This window comes from Falco biarmicus, chromosome 3, assembly GCF_023638135.1.
Source record: "Falco biarmicus isolate bFalBia1 chromosome 3, bFalBia1.pri, whole genome shotgun sequence".
In the NCBI taxonomy this organism is placed as follows: Eukaryota; Metazoa; Chordata; class Aves; order Falconiformes; family Falconidae; genus Falco; species Falco biarmicus.
In genome coordinates, this window is record NC_079290.1 from 108371961 (window position 1) to 108390429 (window position 18469).

Genomic DNA, 18469 nt, shown 5'->3' on the forward strand with positions numbered 1-18469 from the left:
CAGGAGATAGCTGATGCGACGGACTTTTGTGCAAAATATTCAACACCCTCTAGTGAATCTGTGTGCCGTTGCAGCTTTCAAATACACTCGCTGCTGGGGAAGGTTTTACTTTTCTGAGTTTGGCACCATTAGTGAAAGCTGCCAGGCTCTGAGCTTGCCGAAAGCCAAGTGTAGACCTTCGTTTTACTCCGTGGTAACTCACTGGGGCTGTTAAAAAGGTCCCCGTCGTTTGGAGGCAGAGCAGGACACCAGGAAACCAAAATCACCGTTAGGCAACATCTGGTTTTAATGAGAACAGGCGGACTGATGGAAAGCTGTATTTTATTTGAGGCATACTTTGCACAAAAGGAATGGTTATAAACTTACAGCAAAGATATTTTTTTTTCCCCTACTGATAAATTCTTTAATGGCAAGAATCAAGTTAATCTTCAACATCAATGTTTATCTCATCGGAGGAATAGGTGAGAATTACTTTTTCTCCCTTGTCCCATTCATTTTCCCATGTGGTCATACTACCATTTCCTCAAGTGATAAACCAATACCAGAAACCTCAACATTTTTTGACTTGACACAGAACATTATCTGACATAGTTTAAGGCATTTAATACGCTACACAGATGAAACACTAGCTGTATCTGCATCAGACAGCAAGGGAGGCCCAGCATTTTGTAGTTTCTAACGTGGAGCTGCTCCCTTCCAGCCCCACAGAACCAGATAGCTTATAAGATACTCTTCAGAAGCATGTTATTCACATACTTTAATGTCCAGTTAAGTCTCATCTCCATGAGGTAATAGTGATTTCCTGAATTACATAATGTTATATTAGACTAAAATGCCTCCGATCTGAGATACAGTAAAACATGTTACAGCCTGTGGGCTTCTCCCTCACAGAACTAACAACGTGGTACTTTTCCAGCTTTCAAAAAGCTAAGTAAACTTCATTTTACATACTTTGGGGTGTATATATACAGACACCCCAGCTATATACAGTGATTTGCAATAGAAGCCATAAGCCTCACAAGGTAGTGACTTTAACAGTGCAAGTTTGGATTTCTCCCCTGACAGTAAGAGAAGTCATTTTTGAAGATGTTTGACACATTCATTAAAAAAATAATCATAACAACACAATTTTAGAAGCAGGGCTGGAAAGCAAGGTACAGTCTTAAGTGTCCTGCACCACCCTTTCCTTCTTTAGTTCTAGGGGACAGAGAAATAGCAGCAGTAATCGAATGAGTCTGTGACCACAAGGACACAAAGACCAAGATGTGCATTGCTCAGGATTATAGTCAAGGTTACAGTGTAACAGAGGGTAAACAGGTAAACACCCCCACCCCCACCCCCCCATCTATCCAAGGGCACAAGCTTGTAAAAAAAAGTGGCAATGTGAGCTTGCATGATAACGTAAGTGTGTTGGGACGCCAGGTCTGGAAGTTGTGCTGTCACGTGAGGTCCTAACTATCGATGTAAACGCACAGGAGCTGCCTCAGTTGTAGAGTTTGAGTTAAAAAGGAAAGCAAAACACCTCCTCCCAGGCTAGCTGGGGTGCTGAAGGTGAATTCAGGAAGAAATCCCTTAAGCACGCTTTGTTAGTGCAGAGCCCAGGCTCTATGTGCATACAGATGGAGATACGTGTATATATATATGTATAAAAAAATCGGCACGTTTATATGAAGTGAGGCATCCTGAATAGCTTTGCCAGCTTCAGCTGTCTACAAGGGAAGGACGAGTGGCCAGGGACAGAGAACCAGGCACTTGTGCATCCCTGCCGTGGCACCGCGCTCGCCCGGCCGGGGCTGGGTGGGTGCTGGGGTGGGTGCTGGGGTGGGTGCCCCCCCTCAGGGGAGGTCAAGCAGCTCGTGCTGGGCAAAGAGCTGCTGGGTGATGTCGTAGACATCGCCGATGTAGGGCAAGGCCTCGCCCAGCATGGCCACAGCCTCCTCGGCCGTGCCCACGTTCATGATCTGCAGGAAGGCGTCGCGGGGCGGCAGCGTGCGGAAGGCCACCGTGGCGGCCTTGCGGACCACCCAGGGGTGGTAGGCGGCCAGGGAGGCGTTGTAGGAGTCGGTGCAGATGGTGGAGGTGCGGGAGTCCTGCCGGGCCGTCCTCAGCCCCTCCAGGAAGAGCTGCAGCCAGCGCAGGGCCCTGTGGAGGCGCAGGACGGTGCGGCAGCCCGAGTCGGGGCGCCCCGGGGCGTCCAGCAGCCCCTGGGCCAGCTCGTAGCGCACCATGGCCTGCAGCGACACGTACTGCTCCCGCTGCTCGCCGCGGCAGTAGTCCTCCATCAGCTGGACCTTGGCCACCGCGTCCTTGGAGATGAAGGAGAAGATGGCGCCCAGCGTGTGGAGGAACCTGCCGGCGGGGGAGACGGGCGGGCGTTAGCGGGCGGCGGCCCCCCCCTCCCCCTCCCCGCCCCGGCCGGCACTCACCGGATGAGCCCCCGCCAGCCGCTGAGGTAGGGCCCCAGCAGCACCTCCCGCCGCTCCGTCACGCACGCCTGGAAGGCGGCCAGCACCTCCCGCAGGCTGAACGCGCCCGCCATCGCCGCGCGGCACGGGGCGGCGCGGGGCCGGTTGCGCCTGCGCGGCGGCGGCGCTGAGGAGAGGAGCGGGGTCGGCACGGCCCGGCACGGCAGGGCCCGGCACGGCACGGCACGGCACGGCGGTGAGAGGGGGCGGCCGGGGCCGGGGGGCTGCGCTCTGGGGTGTGGGGCCGGGGCTGGCGGGAGCTCCACGGCCGGCCTGGCCGCCCCTCACGCAGCTTGGCCAGGCCAGGCCAGGGCCGGCCTATGCACCTCGCCCGGGGCTGGCCTGGCCGCCCCTCACGCAGGTTGTCCCCGGCAAGGGCCGGGGCTGGCTTGTCCGGCCTGCACTCAGGCTCTCCCTGGCTAGGGCCAGGGCTGGCCTGGCTGCGCCTCGCACAGGCTCTCCCTGACCGGGGCAGGGCTTGGCCTGTCTGTCCCTCACGCAGGTTGTCCCTGGCAAGGGCCGGGGCTGGCTCATCCACACCCTGCACAAGCTCTCCCTGACCAGGGCCGGGGCTGGGGCCAGCCTGTCCTTGCCTCGCACCGGCTACTCGATGAGGGCGAAGGCCAGCAGGCACTGCCAGGTCACGCTCAGAAATGCGGTGTTGTGTATGGTATGAATAAAGAAACCCCGCGTTGCTGCTGCCCCGCAGGAGCCTGCTCCTTTCCCTGCCTGCACGCGGGGCCCCTGTTCCTGGCTCACAGCGCTGATGCCCATCACCAAAGCCCATCAGGCCCGAATTGCCAGGAGCTGTTAATCATCCATGTGTTGATCTGACTTGTGTTTTCTGACTGTCTTCCCTCCAGGAAGAAGTTGGACCTCTGCTTAAGTCTTCTGCCTGGTACTGAAAAAGAATTGAAATGGCAGCTGTAAAACAGGCTAAATCGTCTCTTCTTTTTGCAGTCCCCGTTAGACTGTTTCGAAAATAATTTGCCATGCAGTTTGAGATTTAGAGTTTGTTAAAATGCCTGAAATCAAAGTCACTCCCTTGGGTAAGTCCAATCTAAAATCATCCTGGAATAGAAACACAGAATAACTGTGGAGTTCAGGATTCAAAGTAATATGTGCTGGACTGCTGGGGACATGTGTGCCTTTCCATGCCACCAAAAGCTGGCCATGGGGTCGCATCACGCAGCATCCTGATTTGATTCTTGTTCGTATGTTACTGTCCTCCTTTTCAATCAACTGAGACTCAAACAGCCTGGTAACTCTTTATTTTGATTACAGGCTTCATTAGCGCATACTGGTAAAGGCGTCATAGTATTTTACAGTATTGATAGAGCATTAGTTAACGGTGTTAAAGATCTACAGGAAGTAAATTTTTCTCTCTTTCCTTTTTTTATTGGTTGCACAGAAATTGTTGAGATACCTTTATGTACTGTGAGGGCAGAGGATGTGCTGAACAGAGCTGCTTTATCCTGGGGAATAGTTTTCTGGCTTGGTATGGACCTGGCTCTAGTCAAGAGAGTCTTCTTAACAGAGGTCTGTGCTTTCACTGAGAGGCAGAGTACTTGAGGCGGTGCAGCCCTGGGAACTTTGAGTTCCATGCTAGTCCTTTCCAGATAAGAGATTATTTTACTCTTACTCAAAGCTGTAGCTGGGATCACACAGCAGCGGGCAGAGAACACACGTGCCCTGCATCTGAGCTGCTTATGGGTTTGGGCGCAGTGCTGTATTCACTGCAGTTTTGCAGCTGCTGCTGGAAGACCCTCTCGTAAGCTCAGGTAAGTCAGTTCAGATTTGCTTACCCTCTGCTTGCTTGCAGGATCTGCTTGCAACAGGTGTACTCGCTTGGGCGAAAGAACGTAGTCTTTTCTTGCATCAGAAAAGGGCTAGGAACTCTGTATGGACTGTTAAATGCTTCTCTTGGGAAGTGATTGTAAATATTCCCAGAAATGTCTTATTTGTCTTTCTTTTGTTTGGGTCAGGAGCTGGCCAGGATGTGGGGCGCAGCTGTATCCTTGTGTCTATTGCCGGGAAAAATGTCATGCTTGACTGTGGGATGCACATGGGCTACAACGATGATGTGAGTATGGTGGAGAAGCCTGAACATGGTGTAGAGATGCTTTCCAGGTGCGTCTGCCTGGCCTTTCCCAGCAGGGCTCCTGGTGCATTGTTCTGCTCCGTTCCCTTTTATTTTGAACATGGCCTGGCTCATCTTAGGTGATGTGGGGGTAACATTAGCTAGATGTGCATTATCGGGCTCGTGTATCAGCCACTGCTGGAGCTGGATTGTGCCAGAGAATGAACTGTTGCCCCCCCAACATGTTGCCTTCCTGTATAAGAGGTATTCCTGGTCTGTGCCACCATCTGACCATCCTTTCCCAGGGTTGTGGACTCAAAAAATACTCAGCAAGCTGTGAATGCTGCATTTGGGGAGGTTTTGGTCTTCCTGTATTTCTTCTAATGACAGGATTAATGCTTTAAAGCATAGCTAGGCTACTCTTGACACAACGCTTGGTTTTGGGCAGTTAATTACTTGCGGGATCTGCGTGATGTATCTCTGATGCTTTAGAGAGAGCGCCAGGAAATACTCCAGATGTTTGGTCACTTGATACTCACAGGAAAGGAGTGATGGCAGAAATCCTCTGTGAGATAGACAGAGCTAAAGCATGACACGGCAAACGCGCCATTAGAGAAACGGTTTTGAGTGTTTCTGCTTTAATGCCTGCGGGGAAGCTAAAACACATTGGTCACCTGTTTTACTTTGAAGATCAACTTGGCTGTAATTTATTTATTCGTGAGGTCAGTTTCCCTGTCTGCCCTCTGGCAGCCCTTCCCTTCTTTGACACTTTTTGCCCAAAACCACTGATGGTGCTGCCTGCAGCTCTTACCGTGTTGCTGACACTGGTGCGGTCTGCTGCCTTACTGCAGTTTTGCCTCGAGATGGATTATAGCACCTTCCCAGCGTTCCAGGTCATCCACGCCGTTGTTTTGTTGGATTAGTAATGTGGTATTAACCAGCTTTGTTGTGTGACAGATAGCCTGTTTTTTTCCTGTCTTTGCAGAGACGCTTTCCTGACTTTTCTTACATTACTCAGAATGGAAGGCTGACTGACTTTCTAGACTGCGTGATCATCAGGTGAGGAAGCTTCCTTCCTTGTCAGAGCTCAAACAGGAAACGGGAAAGCTTTGTATAGTGTCCCTAGTAACACAAACTTTCATCATTTGGCTAGTTCCTCTATGTCTTGCAGAGCTTTAAAAATCTGAAGCAAGATCTGAGAACCAGGCAAGCTAAATTCCTGTGCCACATTTCCTTTATCCTTTGTGTCTTTTTGCAGCCACTTTCATTTGGACCATTGTGGAGCTTTACCATATTTCAGTGAAATGGTCGGTTACGATGGGCCCATTTACATGACGCATCCTACCAAGGCCATCTGCCCCATCCTCCTGGAGGACTATCGGAAAATAACTGTAGATAAGAAAGGGGAAACAAACTTCTTCACTTCTCAAATGATTAAAGACTGTATGAAAAAAGTAGTTGCTGTGCATCTTCACCAGACAGTTCAGGTAAACGATCATTTCTGCATACTCTTGGGTCACACCAACTGGATTGTTGTAGAAGGCAGAGCAATTTTACGTTTGTGGTTGGTTTTTTTTTTTTAATGTTTGCTCTAATGCTGCATTTGCCTGTTTGTGTAGGTGGATGAGGAGCTGGAGATCAAGGCATACTATGCAGGCCATGTGCTAGGAGCAGCCATGTTCCAGATTAAGGTTGGCTGCGAGTCAGTTGTGTACACTGTAAGTAAGGACGACGGCGTAGATACCTGCACCGCCTTTTAATGGCCCACCCGGTTACCTTCAGCATGTTAACGGATCTCTCTTCTTCCATTAGGGTGATTATAACATGACACCAGACAGACATTTAGGGTGAGTAGGAAGCTGAGTTTCTGTGAGTTGTATATGTTTCTGCCAGGAAGATTTTAGCACAGCTTCTGTTTATACTAGGGGCTTATCAGCATTGATTCTTTGTTAGGAGACTGGAATGTTTAGTGATGTTTTTGCTGGAAAGATAAATGCAAGTTTGAATTGTGAGAATGAACAGAGCTGCATTGATTCTTCCAGACAGACCTTAATGTAATCTTCTTCTGAATACTCACACTAATCTATTTTTAAGGCTGCATTACAATGGGACTTAGATGTTTGAAATGTTTTGTTGTCACGGTATCTTCTAAATGTGTTTACTTTCTAAGAGAGTGCCAATCACAAACTTTAATGTTAATTTTATTTTTACTAGCATATATGAGAGATTTAGAATACTTCTATTTAGAGTAATGTTTTAATGCATTTAGAAGAAGTAATAGACTGGAGAAGGACTGCTTTTCAAAATTTGTAGTCTCTTCTGAACTGGATTAATTTAAAGAAAGCATAGCCTGCAGAGAGAGGGTCCTGGTGCTGCCACAGAACTCCTGGGTGGCTTTGGGAAGCTGATGCACATCTGCATCATGTTGCAGCTCCTGCAAATGGAGATGGTGATGTTCTCCACCTTTGAGACCTGCAGATCAGAAGTGCCAGCTACCTTCTCTTAAATTGATTGGTGTTTTATAAAATTATTTTTGTTTTAGTGCTGCCTGGATCGATAAGTGTCGCCCAGATTTATTAATAAGTGAATCTACCTATGCCACAACTATCAGAGATTCCAAACGCTGCAGAGAAAGAGACTTCTTGAAGAAAGTTCATGAGACTGTAGAAAGAGGAGGGAAGGTATGGCATTTTGATAATCTAAGTGATGTTGGTTTTCCTCTGTGAAGCTCTTGTTGGCTCTGTAGTGCTGTGCAACTATTTAACTCGGGCACCTATGTATGATTACTATGTGAAACTGAAAAAGAATTTTTATATTCCTCCGTCTGTACCTTAAAAGAGAGAATATGAAGCATTTAAACTATGCCAGGAAGGAAACCAGACTATGAGTTAATGAGAGAGTAAGGGAAGTGCTATGCTTACAGTCTGCAAATATTGAGGGTATCATCTTGGTGTCCATTTCTATAAATGATGCCAGAATTTTTGCTCTCAGCAACTTGTTTTCGTATAACCCAGGAGAGGACAGAACTGAATGTATTCATGAGCACCGTGCCCTGCCAGAGATCTTCCTCAGTGTGTGTGACAGAGGTCTTAGCCGAGCAGGCAGGTGCTCATCAAATCTCAGTGCCTTTTGCTCCAAAGCTGCAGAACACCACGTTGCTGTGGAAAGAAAGGTCGGCAAAAAGTGTATCAGAGAGTGAGAGGGAACTGAGGGCTTGTTCAGAGATGGCGGTTTGGGGGTCTCAGCCTATAAATCATCTCTCTGTTGCAGGTTCTTATCCCAGTTTTTGCCCTTGGACGTGCCCAGGAACTTTGCATTTTATTGGAAACTTTCTGGTGAGTGCAGTCTCCCCTGTGTGTGACTCCTTCACCTCCTTTTTGTCCTCCTCGTGCTGTGGTCCCGGCAGGTTTCTGTGATTCTCTCGTGCCTGTTTAGTACAGCTATTCTCATTAATATTCCTCTCTGCGTCGGCCCGTGCTGGCAGTTGCAGAATTACTTCTTTCCACGTACTTCCCCATGTTCCTGGCTCTAAGCAGGAAACTAACGTTTTCTTCTCCCCAGTCACTCTCCACTCCTCCCCCAGACACTTGGGATCAACTGTCCTTTAAAAAACGCGATTGCGTCTTTGTCACATTGTAAAATTGTTTTCATGGGAGTGGGAGGAGGGATGAACAAGTATTAAACTTACGCATAAACATTGTCTGGAAATGTTTTTGATAATACTAAATGATACTGCTTTTAATTATTTCCCATAGCAGAGTGATTAGTGTTTGTAACAGAAGGAAGTTGTGTGTAGTGGGTGAGGGGGTGAAGCTAATGCATAGTGACGTAGCATCATCATAGTACTGATTTGTAGCTTGTTGAGAGTCGGGTATGCACTAAAAAATATCTTTGGTGCCTACATGGATTTACGGACTTCCAGCATGGATAGCCAGGATCCTAACTTGGCCTTCACACCTATCTGGAATGCTTCTTTCTACAGGGAAAGAATGAACTTGAAGGCTCCAATTTATTTTTCCACGGGACTGACGGAGAAGGCCAATCATTACTACAAGCTCTTCATCACCTGGACGAATCAGAAAATCCGGAAAACATTTGTGCAGAGGAACATGTTTGAATTCAAACACATCAAAGCGTTCGATCGGGCCTTTGCAGACAACCCAGGGCCTATGGTAGGTGGGCATTAACACCTGATGGGGCAGGGCTGCAGGTTCAGGGAACTGCTTTTGTACCATTTTGTTTCTGGCTAAGGCAAACAGGCAGTTGCAAAAGCTAGGCATCCTCTACCCCATTAATATCAGCTTTAATATCCCATCTAAAACCCTTCTGTGGCCAGGCCATCTGAGTGCTTTTATCTCTGTAGCTATTAAAGATATTTCCATCTTCATTTCAGTAAAGGTAAAATGCCCAGAGAAAATAAAAATGATTGCATGTTCATATAATCTGTACCTCTGGGTTTGATCCAAATGATAATTTTTACAGTATATTGTTTTACTTAAGTCAGGAGACAAATCCTTCCCAACACAATCTGTTATTGCTGGTTTTATTTCTGGTTTATTAGGCAGCAGTTGCAAGAGGAATCTGCCGAGCATGATAGCGCCATTAAAAAACCATTCAAAGCTTTTATCAGGCACTATGGATGCTCACAAAAATTTCCTACAACAGTAGTTCAACTTCCATGAAAATTAGACAAGGTTGGAAAAAATAAAATAGGAAAAGTCCCCATTAGAGCTTTGCTGTAGTAAGTGTGCTGTAACGTGTATTAGTGGATACTCCACAGTTTTAGGGTGTTTGTTTATATATTACAAGTAATGGAAAAAACCTGTGTTTTGTGTGGTGATTCTTGGCACACCTTTGAATTCCAGGTTGTGTTTGCAACGCCTGGTATGCTTCATGCGGGACAGTCCCTTCAAATCTTCAGGAAATGGGCAGGGAATGAAAAGAATATGGTAAGAAATTCTTGTTTTCTTGAGTGATGTTTTGTGTTAACGTGGTAGCGGCACTGATGCTGTTGTAGGAGCAGAGGCTGTGGGGAAGGCTTTCCCGAGTACCTGGGGGTAAGGGACATGAGGCCTCTACCAAACCAGCCCGGGGCAGAGTCTTTCAAACTGCGTTTTCTTTGCTGTGTGTGACGGGGCACGCAGAGGAGGAGGTCATTGTCTCAGACAGGAGGCTGTGAGAGACTTTATTTTCAGAAATGCTTTCACTACTATGAAGCTGCTTCAGAGACATTTGTAACTAGCATTAATCCTTAGTGGTGTATAGATTTCAGCGGTTTGCTTTCTAATTTCATTTTGATGTGTGTGCTGGGGTTGGGTGTTCGCAAGCTGCAGAACAAAGCAAGCAGCTTTCCAGTGTGGGGTGGTCTGTGTAATGGGGGGAACACAAATTAACATCAGCATTATGCATTTGTGGCCGTTTTTCTGTTCACGGCAGCTACGCTGCGCACAGTCCGCGTGCCGAGTTGGTAGATGTTTCTGGTTTCCTTCTCAGGTCATCATGCCTGGCTACTGTGTGCAGGGAACTGTAGGCCATAAGATTCTGAGTGGGCAGCGCAAGCTGGAAATGGAAGGAAGACAAATAGTAAGTTTTATTTTCAAGGAAGAGGATTTGGGGGAAGTTCCTCAGAACTTCAGGTGGTAGTTACACCACCGTGTACCTGTAATGGGAACGTGCTACATACAGCATTGAAAATGCCCAATTAACGGTTGGACTAGGGTTTCTTCCCATTTGCCATACTTTACATTAGCAACAGTTTGTCTTTTTTTCTGCTGTAAGACTTTGTCAGGGGCATATTTAGGATGTTTAATAACTAGGCCCCGTTAGCCAGCTAGGTAAAACTGATATATTTTTAGGCAGACGGGGACACTAAGAAACCTGATACCAGCTGTCCTTAAATATTGATTTGTTTTGGCAGATGTGTGACATGTACCGTGCTCTGAAATGGGGCAGTTTGATCCTTAAGTTATTGAAAGCTGCTCTGCACAGCATCGCCTGCGGTCTGTGCTGGGAAGCAGCTCCCTCTCCAACCTCATTTTCCAATTCAGCTGTTCTGCTTCCTGCCTTAAACTAAATACGGAGGAGTCTGGGGGGTCTGTTTGCGTGTGGTGTACAAGCTGTAGTGAGCCACAGCGATTCCTGACCCACAAAGCCCGTGCTTTCTGCTCCTCTGCAGCTGGAAGTAAAGATGCAGGTGGAGTACATGTCCTTCAGTGCCCACGCAGATGCCAAGGGAATAATGCAGCTGATTCGCCAGGCTGAGCCACGAAACGTTCTCCTGGTCCATGGTGAAGCGAAGAAAATGGAGTTTCTGAAGCAGAAAATAGAACAGGAATTTCGTACGTATGGTGTTGGTACTGCAGAGGGAATGGCGGTGGAAGGCAGGCCTTACAGCTCACGTGCTCAATCCACCGGACCTCAGCACAGTCAGGCATAATTAACACACGGGACCGGGCACCCTTCAGAAATGTAGTATCCATGACATATCTTACTTAACATGTTAAGCTCATTTAATTTTAATGCCCGTTTGGACTTGAAGTAGGTGGTTTTTTTGTTATGTTTGTATTGTTACAGTTCAGCACTTACTGAATTTCTATTTCTTTAGACTCCTAAAAGAAGGTGAGGTGGGCAGGGTACAGCTGAAATTGTAAGTTAGCAACTCCAGTTAAATGGAATGAACTCTGGGGAAAAAAAAATATTATTCCTTGGAAACAGCCAGCTCTTAAATGCCGAGTGGAGAAAGCATAGAGTTCACATGGGATGGTCACTGTCACAATGTCACTGCAGTGATTTGTTAGCAGCATCAGTGGGGGCCGTTTTGTTGCAGTCTGTTAGTGTGTCACGCCCCGCAGGGGGTCAGGACAGCTAGGCTGCTGGGTGTTGCCCCCCAGGGGGGTTCTGAGGGTTCGGGTAAGGTTGTGAGCCTCTAGTCTGAGCAGCAGTTCTACTTTACAGCCTCTTTTCAGATCCCTGGTATTAATTTTCAGCAGATCGCTGTTAAACTTCGCTCCCTGTCCCGCACAGCTGCGAGAGGCCTCTGCCAAAACGACAGCGCTCGCAGGCTGCGCGCGGGCTGCTTGTGGGTGCGCTGGCAGCCTGGGCTTGGCCATGCTGCTGCCGCAGCCCCTCTGACGTGGGTCATTCACATTGCAGATGTCAACTGTTACATGCCTGCAAACGGGGAGACCGCCACAATATTCACCAATCCCAGCATTCCAGTGGACATATCCCTGGGACTCCTGAAGAGAGAAACAGCAATAGGTGATGCGCTTTGAGCCAAGGATTTCATCTTTTGGGCCCTGCCGCTGTGTCGCATGCTGCTTGCGTTAGGTGGGAGCAGTGCTGCAGGGCTGCCTGCAGCAGTGGTGGCTGACAGCAGCGTTTCCTGTCCAAGAACTGCTTTTATGAGCACGTAGGGGGTGAGAAGGCTTCCTGTGAGATGAAGTGGCTACTGTGCTGGGATTGTATATTCAATAACTTTTAAAAACAAGTACACACACTACCTTGTTTTGCCCATTCCCTATGAAAACAAAGTCCGTGGATGCTTTTACTCGCTACGTCTGTGAAAACTATAATTACTTTTATAAACCCAATTTAAAAAAAGCTATCTAAAACCTTCCAAATCGGGAAGCGCCATGGGAAGGGAGGCAGTTGCTCTGTATTACTAAACATGGCTTCTTATGTGCCTGGAGCTCTGACAATGGTGTAAGCACCAGGCGCTCCAACGGACAGGAGAACAAAGATGTAAAATCTGTGTCTCTGAACCTGAGCAGGGACTCAGAAATCCAATCTGTTCGGTCCTGTAGCAGTCATCTGGTGTGAGAAGTGCGTGCATCGTCATTAACGCTGTCGTCTTTCTCTTCCATTGGCCTCGGTTTAGGTCTGTTACCGGATGCCAAGAAGCCCAAGCTAATGCATGGCACATTAATGATGAAGGATAATGTAAGTAAAAGAAGAGCAATCTGTAAAACAGACTCTTTAGCTTGTCAGTTGTCTTGACTGATAGTCCTCACTAGTCCCACAACTCCAGAGTTAGGATCTTGCTATTCATGAGCGCAGGGCGGGTGGTGGTAGAATTTTTACTGGTCAGTCTGGTGCATGCTCACAGGTAGTCTCATGAAATGGGTAAATCTGAAGAGCTGCTTCTGTCCTAAGGCTTGTTTCCCCCCCTGGCCCCCTGCAGCCACTCTGAGGAAACTGGGGGTTCCATCTCCGAATCCAAGGTGCTCCCGGTTCACTGTGCCTGTAAAAACCAAAAGACTCCCAAAGCAGCCTGTTGTTGGTATGCCTCGGTTTGTGGGACAGGGATGGAAAGGCGCCGAGGGAGGAATTCTTACCCTGTAACCTCATGTTTATATTTAAGCAAATCATTCCCCCTGATAAAGAGGTTAAACCAGCTTCCATTCAGAGAGCAACTTCCATTTGGGGAAATAAGGTGTTGGTGTGAGTCTTTAGGTGGATGTTTTGCCGCTGTCTTGGCTCTGCCTTTGTTGTCTGTCATACGCTCGTGCCCAGCTGTTACTGCTTGCAAGTAGCCACAGAAATGTGCCGAGACATTTCAGAGATTGAAAGGAAAGGATCTTGCCTGCTGGAGTTTTGCAGTGAGGGAGAAAGACCTGTGAGCAGGAATAAAACTTCAGAAAGTGCAAAGAAATGGTTTATAAGGGGTTTGTATTTTCCTTTGCAGAGCTTCCGCCTGGTTTCTCCTGAGCAGGCCCTGAAGGAGCTGGGCCTTACAGAACATCAGCTGCGTTTCACCTGCCGCGTTCACATCCAGGATCCACGGAAAGAACATGAGACGGTGCTTCGTGTGTACAACCACCTCAAAGGGTGAGTCCATAGCCGCTTTTATCCCTCCCAGGGATGGACTTGAGCTTATCACACTTAATGTAGGTCGTGCTAGTGCCCCCTCCTCCAGGGAACACAGAGAAAATTCTCTTTTTTAGATTTTAGTCTGTGTAGCTGATGTAACCAGCGCAGCAGTTACACTGCAGTGGCAGAGGCTGGTAGTCAGCCTACAAGCCCGCGGTCTTTGCCAAGCTTAGAGCGGTCCACCTGACCTCTTCCTTCACAAGCCAGCAGCAGGTAAACCTGAAACGCTGGCGGATTCAGAGTAGCCCTTTGCTCAGATGAACAGCGTTCACATTGGAGCTACAGAAACAAATTTTGTAGGAACCCTACTTGATTAATGTAAGAACCAAACCAAGCAAGCTATGACTTGGGCCCCTTCTCCCTTCCCTGCTGGCTCAGACATGCTGAAGGTAGTAACGACGTGCTGGTGTCTGGGATCCAGAACTAGAGGGGGTGACCCACCCTTCAGCTGGTTTGCACTTCCCACTGAAAATAGCTCACGTGTCTTCTCTCTTACCAGGGTCCTGAAGGATTATTCCGTGCAGCACCTCCCCGACGGCTCCATAACAGTGGAGTCCATTCTTATCCAAGCCACAGCACACTCAGAGGATCAAGGAACCAAAGTCCTGCTCGTATCCTGGACTTACCAGGTAGGAATACCTGCAGACACGCTTCTCCGGCAGCTCTGACCTTAACTCCCTGCGGCCCGAACTGTCCTGCACCCTGGGCCGCTCTGCCACCGCACTGAGGTAGCTCGAGTCAAGATGGTGAGGCCAGTCCCTGCCGTTTTCTTCACCATTTTAGGTTTAGTACAAATCGTTTTACAGGAACTCTACTGAGTCGGTTTTCTCTGGGACCGCTGACCTCAAGGCGACTGATCTGAAGTAACTGCACTTACATAGTTACAGTCATTTCAAGGACACTGTAGTATCCAGCTCCTGAACGCTCAGCTGTATCACTGCTGCCATACAGAGCGTGGCAGTGTTTTATATTCTATTTCTTAGCTTTCTGCTTGTTGGTTGAAGTTTTACACCTAGCTAACACAAAGCTGTGGCAAGATTAGACATAGTCATTGTGTTTTCTTCCTTTCAAAGGTACACATTCTATGGCTGTATTTTTAAATGCTTTATTTGCAGTAAGGGAATGCCTTCTTGAGGGCAAAGCAAAACAAGTAAAAATCAATGGTTCTTTATGCTTTGCTTTCAAGAAAAATGGTCCTTTTCCTCAAATGTGACACCTCAGGTCCAGGCGCCGACTTTGACAAATGAGAGTTTGACACTGGTGTTTTGAAAGAGCACCCAGAAATGGGTTTGTGCTAACCGGACTGGCTTCCGCTTCCGAGCAGCGGTAACAGTAGATTGTGCTGGGCCCAAGAATTGTTTCAGTCTGTTTCTAGGTACCAGAGTTGAATTTGCTGGCCCAGGTGGGAAAGTCAAGTAGAAGGCGATGGCTTTCATCCTGTTTGTTCTCCCTAGGATGAAGAACTGGGCAGCTATCTCACATCCCTCCTGAAAAAGGGACTGCCCCAGAGCACGGCATGAGCAACAGGCACAGCGGTGTTTCAGAGAGACTTAGATTTTATTTTGTTTACACGGTGAATGTTTCTGGTTTTCTTTTAATAAAGGAATTAAAGTGTTCAATTAGTGCAGTGCCAGTGCATACTGTTCAACAGTACCGCGATCATCCCCCAGCAGAGACCCATCCAGGGAGGCATCGCGGCTGTAAAGAGTCTGAGGAACAAGCTTCGAGTTGCCAGCACTGAGGTGAGTGATAACAGCGTCCTTCCCCTCCCCCAGCTCGCTTCCCTTGAAACCTCAGCAGTGCTACCGAAACAAGGAACTTTCAAAGCTTCACAATTAAAATGCAGAGTATAATGGATGACAGTATAAACACGCTATTTACTCAGCAGTGTCACTTCTCTAATTATCCATACTTCCCTCCGTGACAGCTGACAAGCCTGCGGGAAAACTGCACTCCTGGCTGGAGTCTCTAATAAAAAAATTCCCTCTTTTGTCTAGGACATAAAAATTGTGCTTAGTTGGAAAGACCAGCCCCTCCAGGGCTGGGAGGTTTTTCCATAGCCTATAAATGGGACAACACCAGCAGTCTCTCATGGAAGGTAAAAGATTAATTTGTCCCAGTACTCCCTCGGAGGCCGTCCTCATCTCCATTTTACAAGTGCAAGGATTTGCACTTGCCTTACCCGGCCCGGTCAGGCAAAGGAAGGCAGGAATCGTTATTTTCAGTGTCTTAGAAAAGTCTGAGGAGGTTTTCTCACCAATCGTTAAAAATTCCTCCAAGCTAAAACAAAATGCAGGAAGGGAGAGGTCAGCAGCAGACCCATCGTCACTAACGGGTGTCCAACCCCCACGTAGCGATAACTGACGTGAGTCAGGCCCACCCTAACAGGCAATGCTGCACCCACAAAAGCTGCTTAGCGCTGCTTGTTGTCATTTCAGCTCTGCTCTCGGTCTGCTTGCTGCATCCAGCTCACATTGCTAAAGTGGTTTATTAATTGGCTCTGACTGATCGATACAGACTCCCACACTCGGCCCCTGCTTGCCAGCATAACGCGTGGGCTTTCCCCACAAACCAAGACCCCCAGTGTACCCCAGCACCACTGCTGCTTGTTTTCCAAACCTCTCCCCTCCCGTCCTTAACCAGCGTTGACTGTGCCATCAGAAAACCGGCTGAATACGGGCAGAAGCTGCAGCATCCGTGGCTGTGCAAAGAGGTATAACTGCACTGTACAGAGACACGCGATCGTTGTTCTGCCCCAACCATCCTGCTCCCTGCCTCATTTAGGGTCCGCAGTGGTTCTTGTTCCAAGCCCAGGAACAGCGCCAGGTAGCCGGGCCAAGTGTGGCTTTCAGCCTGCGTTGTGGCAGTGGAAACAGCAATGCGGGTGCAGCTCCTGCCGCGGGTGGGCAGCCCTTGCTCCCGGCTAAACAAGCCCCGGGACCCCCTCTGCTCCGAGCCCTGCGCACCTCCGGGGCAGTAGCACATACACACATTGTAAGTCTGGGGGTGGCGTGGGAAGGAACAGCAGAGCGAGTCTGTTTTGCTGTTGCCAAAGAAATCGCATCCTCTTGTTTAACCCGTTGGCTATGAAGCAGGTTTGTCAGCCAGGCCAGTGGTTTTCTGGTGACTCTTGATAACCCACAAATGATAAATTCTCTCCAAAGTCTCCATGTCACAGCCTGGAAAACGCGGCAGGTCTCGGCGGCTGTGTTAATACAAGAGGAGGGGGGAGACAGGCCAGATACAAACACAGTGTCACAAACGGTGAACGGGGAGCCGTGACGGACGGGCAGGACTGCAGGGCCTGAGGAGGTGTGCCAGCTCCTGGTCACTGCCCCTCCGCGGCTGTGGGGCGAGAGGAGCTTGTTTACCACTGGTTGCACACAGGGTTAACTGACTGAGAAATACCTGGCCCTGTTATTGTCTAAACTTTCATTAACAGCTGTCCAGCTTGAATCCACAGGCATGCAGGCTAGAAACCCTGGGCTGAAGTCCTCCTTGGGAAGCCGATCAATCGATTCAGGAGCAGGGAGGAGAAGCCCTTATTTGGCCGTGGAATGTAGGCAGGAAGGCTCTGAGCCCGGCTGGCTACAGCCTGCCCCTGGGGAGAACGGGATCCCTCCAAAATAGGGCAAGCCAAGCAGGACTGCCCTGAGCCACTCAGCTTTTAGAGTGTCAATTAGGAGGCTGGTTTCTTTCAATAAACCCTTTCCCGGGCTGTACGGCTTTCCAGAAGAGCCCTGTGTCCTACCAGCCCCGAAGGTCAACAAAAGGAGACCAAAAAACATCAAGGCACAGTGTTCCACCATGTGCTGTCAGGGAACGCAGCTCCCCCAAGCACTGTCCCAGCTGACTAACAAAACCGCTGTCAGGCCCTTCCCTCCAGTGCTGCCTTGATGGAAGAGCCACTGTACCAAAAAAAAGGTAGGTTTTACAGCTTTGTTTTCAAAGAAACTGAAAGATAAATACCGTACTCCGAAGTAGATCAGTTGATTTCATCTCTGGGGTTTTTATTTCCATGTGTCTGCTGGAGTTTATAAACGCAGGACTCCCCGAGTCTCTGGTCGCAGATCGTGTACACCTTTTTGGACCTGAATCTGAGCTTGAGGTTGAAGCGCCACTTCTTGCTGGAAGAGGTGTAGTAGTACAAGAGGGGGTTAAGGCAACAGTTGAAACTCACCAGGGCTAAGGTGACCCTTCGCATCTTGTAGATCAAGGTGGTGAATGACTCATTCTGGATGACCTGGATTCTCATTAAGAAGTGGAACAAGTGAGTGAGGTGATAGGGGAGAAAGCACAAAGTACAAATGACCAAGATGATGTAGATAGTGCTCACGGCCTTCCTCTTGCGAGCGGCGTGTTTGATCTGGGAGATCCTCTTAGCGATGAGAGGGTAGCTGATCAGAATGATGGAAAATGGGATCACAAAACCAAAAACTAAGGCCAGGATGTTGTAAGGCGCCATGCGGTAAGTCCAGCTATGCGTAGCAAAGTTCTCAAAACATGCCGTCGTGTTCCTCACCCCTCTGTTGTGGAGGGGACCTCCAAGGATAAGTGGAACCGTGACACTCAGAGCGACCACCCAAAGGATCGTGACCACCGTCACGTAATGGATGACTTTGATCTGGATGTACGTGAAGGGGTGCAGCACCGCAATGTAACGATCAACGCAGATGCAGGTGAAGAAGGCAATGCTCAGGTAGATGTTGATGTAGTACAGAGTCCCAGTTATCCTGCAGGCCATGTCACCAAAGATCCAGTTGTTCCAGTTCAGGTGGTAATGAATTTTAAAAGGCAGCACACAAACAAACAAGGTGTCTGCCAGAGCCAGATTGATCATGTATATATAGGAATGAGAAATGTGCTTTACCTTGCAGGACAGGAGATACAGAGCCAAGACATTTTCTATCAGTCCCAGCACAAAGACGATGCTGTAGATGACAGTAAACAAGCAATACTGGAAGTCTGCTTCCACACTGAATTCTGAACTGGCATTGGCAGCTGTCTCATTGGAGACTTCTCCAGTCCAGGAAACATCTGCCATGATTTCTGC

General features: G+C 48.4%; 3 protein-coding genes across 4 annotated transcripts; 1 reads left to right on the forward strand and 2 right to left on the reverse strand.

Annotated features, from left to right (window-relative positions):
• Nucleotides 1-304: 304 nt before the first annotated feature.
• Nucleotides 305-2555, reverse strand: CPTP (ceramide-1-phosphate transfer protein). The gene is made up of 2 exons (XM_056333503.1): nucleotides 2427-2555; nucleotides 305-2349 (listed from the first exon to the last, which is right to left on the reverse strand). Exons 1-2 carry the CDS (start codon nucleotides 2537-2539, stop codon nucleotides 1836-1838), a joined length of 627 nt encoding a protein of 208 aa, XP_056189478.1. The 5' UTR covers nucleotides 2540-2555; the 3' UTR covers nucleotides 305-1835.
• A 78-nt stretch (nucleotides 2556-2633) lies between these two features.
• Nucleotides 2634-15035, forward strand: INTS11 (integrator complex subunit 11). 2 transcript variants are annotated; one of them, XM_056333498.1, is made up of 18 exons: nucleotides 2634-2661; nucleotides 3426-3514; nucleotides 4451-4548; nucleotides 5531-5604; nucleotides 5804-6032; nucleotides 6165-6263; nucleotides 6358-6392; nucleotides 7088-7226; nucleotides 7816-7880; nucleotides 8528-8717; nucleotides 9411-9494; nucleotides 10039-10128; nucleotides 10721-10883; nucleotides 11698-11805; nucleotides 12425-12486; nucleotides 13232-13374; nucleotides 13916-14045; nucleotides 14871-15035. In XM_056333498.1, exons 2-18 carry the CDS (start codon nucleotides 3487-3489, stop codon nucleotides 14934-14936), a joined length of 1803 nt encoding a protein of 600 aa, XP_056189473.1. In that variant the 5' UTR covers nucleotides 2634-2661; nucleotides 3426-3486; the 3' UTR covers nucleotides 14937-15035. The 2 variants fall into 2 exon arrangements, with proteins under 2 accessions (XP_056189473.1, XP_056189472.1); XM_056333497.1 differs by having other exon boundaries at nucleotides 2641-2661; nucleotides 3329-3514.
• Nucleotides 15036-15179: 144 nt separating this feature from the next.
• LOC130146890 (lysophosphatidic acid receptor 6-like) lies at nucleotides 15180-18469 on the reverse strand. Its single transcript, XM_056333499.1, has 2 exons — nucleotides 17386-18469; nucleotides 15180-16621 (listed from the first exon to the last, which is right to left on the reverse strand). Exon 1 carries the CDS (start codon nucleotides 18458-18460, stop codon nucleotides 17402-17404), a length of 1059 nt encoding a protein of 352 aa, XP_056189474.1. The 5' UTR covers nucleotides 18461-18469; the 3' UTR covers nucleotides 15180-16621; nucleotides 17386-17401.

Coding starts and splice junctions, on each gene's coding strand:
- LOC130146890 (XM_056333499.1), bottom strand. CDS start 18,460: ATGGCAGATGTTTCCTGGACTGGAGAAGTCTCCAATGAGACAGCTGCC.
- CPTP (XM_056333503.1), bottom strand. CDS start 2,539: ATGGCGGGCGCGTTCAGCCTGCGGGAGGTGCTGGCCGCCTTCCAGGCG. Junction 2,350..2,426: donor GGCTGGCGGGGGCTCATCCG/GTGAGTGCCGGC, acceptor CCCCGCCGGCAG/GTTCCTCCACACGCTGGGCG.
- INTS11 (XM_056333498.1), top strand. CDS start 3,487: ATGCCTGAAATCAAAGTCACTCCCTTGG. Junction 4,549..5,530: donor ACATGGGCTACAACGATGAT/GTGAGTATGGTG, acceptor CTGTCTTTGCAG/AGACGCTTTCCTGACTTTTC. Junction 7,227..7,815: donor CTGTAGAAAGAGGAGGGAAG/GTATGGCATTTT, acceptor TCTCTGTTGCAG/GTTCTTATCCCAGTTTTTGC.